Genomic DNA, 3993 nt, shown 5'->3' with positions numbered 1-3993 from the left:
GTTGTGTGTGTGGTCTAAGCAGTGTTAAATTATGTCAGTGTTTCGTAGAGCCAATTTGATAGCCTATCCAACCTTAGATGCTTTTAAGCATACAACTTCATAAACACTCAAATTTTGACTTAATATAAGACAGGGATGCATTTGGAGATCTGTGTTATATAACTGAATGCTTGGTATTGAGAAAAAAAAAGTGATTATGTTGAAGAGCAGCCGGTTTCAAGCCATGGGTTGTGACCTCTGTTACAGGTGTGGCCTATCTGATATTCTGCATGCTATATAACTAAATTATGATTTGTAACCATGGCAAAATTTCAGTTGTGACATAGAAATAAAAATAATTTTATGGTTGGGGGGGTCACTAGAACATGAAGAATTGCATTAAGGGGTCAAGGTTAATGAACATTAGCAAGGTTGAGAACCATTGATGGAGAGCATCTGCCAGAAGGTGGCATTAGTATAATCCCAGTGTCATCCAGGAAGTCGCCGCCACTCGAGGTAGTCCTGACATGAAACTAGCCTTAGCCACTGGAGGTGGTGATGGCTCAGGGCTTCCGTGTGCCCCAGGTTCCCTATTGGGTAAAGCAGTGGGTTCCACATCAGGTTCAAGTTGTGTGTTCCCCATGCCTGTGCCACATCTGCCCTGTCCCGAGTCTGCCTAACTTCTCTTAGAGGTGGCTTCGCTTCCAGCCCGTCTCCAAAATAAAGGCAAAGGGAAGGGGAGGGGCTGTGTTTTTTGGCCCAGATTCCAATCTGTACCCCTAAGCCCTTGGCTTAAGGTGGCCCCACATTGCTCTGGGCTGCCATGATCATCGCTGGAGCACGGCAAGGTCCCAAGGCTTAAAGGGCAGACAGACCATTCACGTATCTCAGAACCCGAGCATCCTCATCGCATCTGCATCTCTTCCCCAAAGCCTTTGACTTCTTGGGGCGACACTGGGATAGTCCACACTGATGTCACATCCTGGCAGACGTTCTATGTCATCTTCACTTTTGTTTTCCTTAAAACTCAGCATTCAATTAAGATAGGAGTTTGACTCAGTAAGAAAAACTATGAGAGGTAATAAAACCTCAGGGGATTTTAACTGCCATTGGTTGCCCTGACGCAACCACACAAAATCTTTGTCAAAGGCAGTTGTGTAAGTCCATGTATTCAACATTCCCATTTTAATTTTTATAGATTTATTTATTTTATGTATATGGGTGTTTAAATGGTCTGTGTGTATATCTGTGCACTGCTCATGCACCTGGTACCCACAGAGTCCAGAAGAGGACATTGGCTCCTCTGGAGCTGGAGTTGCAGATGGTTGTAAGCTGCCATGTGGGTGGGTTGCAGAGGTGCAAGAAAAACACGTGTTCTTAAGTGCTGAGCCCTCTCTTCAGTCCTGCAACATTCCTGTTTCAATGGAGTGTTTTGGCTTCCAGTGGCCTGCCCTCCCTCCTTCCCTCTCTTCCTCCTTTTCTTCCCTTTCTTCTTTCTCTTTCCTCATTTCCTTCTTTTCTTCCTTTCCTTCTTCCCCTTCTCTTTCCTTCCCACTTCCTCCTTTACTTCCTTCTTCTCTTCCCTTTAATTTCTCCTTCCTCTCGTTTCCCTCTTCCCTCCTCTTCTTTCCTTCTTCTTTCTCTCTTCCTTATTCTCTGCCTCCTTTCATTCACTCTAACTTCCCTTCCCATTTTCTTCTTTTGCTCCCACCCCCCTCCCCTCTTTCCTGCCTTCCTACCTTCCATCATTTCTGTCTTCTCTTTCTTTTATCTTTCCTGCCCACCTTCCTTCATTTCTCTCTCACTCCCTCTGTCTCCTCTCCCTCTTTATCTCCCTCTCTCTCCCTCCCTCCTTCTCTCCTTCCCTCCCCTCCCTCCTTCCATTTCCTTTTTCCTTTCTCATTTCTTCCTTCCTCCCTCACTTCCTCCCTCCCCCAGTCTCTCCTCCCTCCTTTTTTCCTTCCCTCTTCCCCCTTCCTCTTTCCATTTCCTTTTTCCTTTCTCATTTCCTCCTTCCTCCTTCCCTCATTTCCTTTCTTTACTTCATTCTTTTCTCTCCCTCCCTCCTTCCATTCCTCATCTCCATCTTCCATTACAGAAAATTCTGGGGCTGTGGGTAGCAGGTGCTGCCCTGAGCTCTTCCTGCCTACATAGGGAGAAGTAAGAATGTTCAGTTCATCTCAGCTTCGAGAGAATGCGGTTCCCCAGCCTTCTGCAGTTTTATGGCGAGTCTATCTGCATTTCACAAGTCAGTTATTACTCGTGATTGATGCTCACCTGCCAAGCCTAAATAAACGTGCAGCTCACATCCACATACCTCACACAGACACAAATATTTGCTTTGCTCACATGGCTGGGGAGAGAATGCTATTCTGCTAGGGGGGATCCACAGCGTCAGAACTTCCATTGCAGCCTCTAGTGTAGGCAGAAGGCTTATCCATTCTTACTCTTCAAGTGTTCAAGGGCCAGCCATCCATGAAAACAGGCCACATGGCCAACAGAGGGATCCCCTTTTCGCCACTAGAGAAGAGGTGGGAGAGGAGCCAAAGCAGATTCCTTGGCCAGCTTCCCTTCCTCTCTCCAACCTGACTAATGACAGGTCTTTTCCCAGGTGTATTTTTACCCTCTGGACAAATAGCAGTTGGGACGAGTGGGGCCTTTTTTTTTATGAGTTGAGGTACTCACGGCTGGAAAATAAACAGCCAACTAATGAGACGTTCTTATGGAAACCAGCACAAATAATAACAAAGCAAACATCCTGTACCCGGTGCCTACACCCCTGGGTGAGGGGGATATAAAAGCTGCTGTCCAGCTGGCCACTGTCAGACCTAGGGGAAGCTCGGCCGCGTTCCTGACCTGCGACCTGACCGGCTGGGACCATGGGATGCTGCCCGGGAGACTGCCTCAATTGCTGCTCCCAGGAACAAGACTGCTGTGAGGAGTGTTGCTGCCAGCAGGGCTGCTGCGGTTGCTGCGGCTGCTGTGGCTCCTGCTGTGGCTGCGGAGGTTCTGGCTGCGGATCTGGCTGCTGCGGGTCTGGCTGCGGGGGCTGCGGAGGCTGCGGGTCTAGCTGCTGTGGATCTGGCTGCGGAGGAGGCTGCGGGGGCTGTGGAGGCAGCTGCTGTGGCACCGGATGCTGCGGTGGCGGGTGCTGTGGTCCAGTGTGCTGTCAGCCCACACCTGTGTGTGAGACAAAATGAAGACCTTCCCCTCCTTTAACTGAGACAGTGTTGGGGACAGCCTCCGTCCAGTCCACTCCAGATGGAGACCTCCTCATCTCCTGACTCGTTCGCACCTCCAAGACAGCGACATGCCTCTCCTGTTATTTCTGAGAGGAGAGCTTGCACTGGGGTCTAAGGCACGCAGGGCCAAAGAGCCATTTCCTGGCAAGAAATTAAAAGCTGGGTTCCAATGAGGTGGTCACCAAGTTCAATGTTCCTGACTTCATTTACATGAAGTTACATGCCTTGCAGCTATGAGGCATTCTCTTATTCTTTGGACCTCTTGGTCCACCCCAGCTTTCTGCTCCTTTGAAACTTTGTCAATCTTTTAATAAATTCAAGCATGCTGGCTACCCTATCAGTCCTCTTGCCTCTTCCTTTAACCCTCCCAGAGACTACTAGAAAGATTTACTTTGGCCTCCAACTAGGGACAGCATAGTATTTGCTGATCTCCTGCAGCAGAGTCCTGGAAGGTTGGCGCCCCAGCTGAAAAGTAAAGGGTGAGACATGGGAGTGGCCTGGGGGTCTATGCTTTTAATAGGAACACAGGTAATTCTCTACATGGAGGGTTGGAAGTTGTACAGACTGCAGACAGACTGTAGACAGAAGCTGCTGAGTGCAGTGTGAGAGTCACTTAGGGAGGCTTTGACAATACCTGGGTGTCACCACCAGCTGTGGTGTCCATCAGCTCTAGGACCTGGGATGCCCGAGGGTCGTGTTTCTGAAAGCTTCAAGGTAGGCTGACTCTAGCTGCATCTCATCATGTTCAGGATGCATGTCTACTTTCTGTACT

At 48.9% G+C, this 3993-nt stretch overlaps 1 protein-coding gene across 1 annotated transcript; it reads left to right on the top strand.

The window, feature by feature from the left end:
• Positions 1-2809: 2809 nt before the first annotated feature.
• On the top strand, positions 2810-3552 carry LOC110331083 (keratin-associated protein 17-1). Its single transcript, XM_021211441.1, has one exon. It carries the CDS (start codon positions 2859-2861, stop codon positions 3177-3179), a length of 321 nt encoding a protein of 106 aa, XP_021067100.1. The 5' UTR covers positions 2810-2858; the 3' UTR covers positions 3180-3552.
• Positions 3553-3993: the final 441 nt, after the last annotated feature.

The sequence above is a fragment of the Mus pahari genome, chromosome 14 (genome assembly GCF_900095145.1).
Source record: "Mus pahari chromosome 14, PAHARI_EIJ_v1.1, whole genome shotgun sequence".
Lineage (NCBI taxonomy): Eukaryota > Metazoa > Chordata > Mammalia > Rodentia > Muridae > Mus > Mus pahari.
The sequence above is the reverse complement of the archived record's forward strand: the minus strand, read 5'-3'. Positions and strand labels throughout refer to the sequence as shown.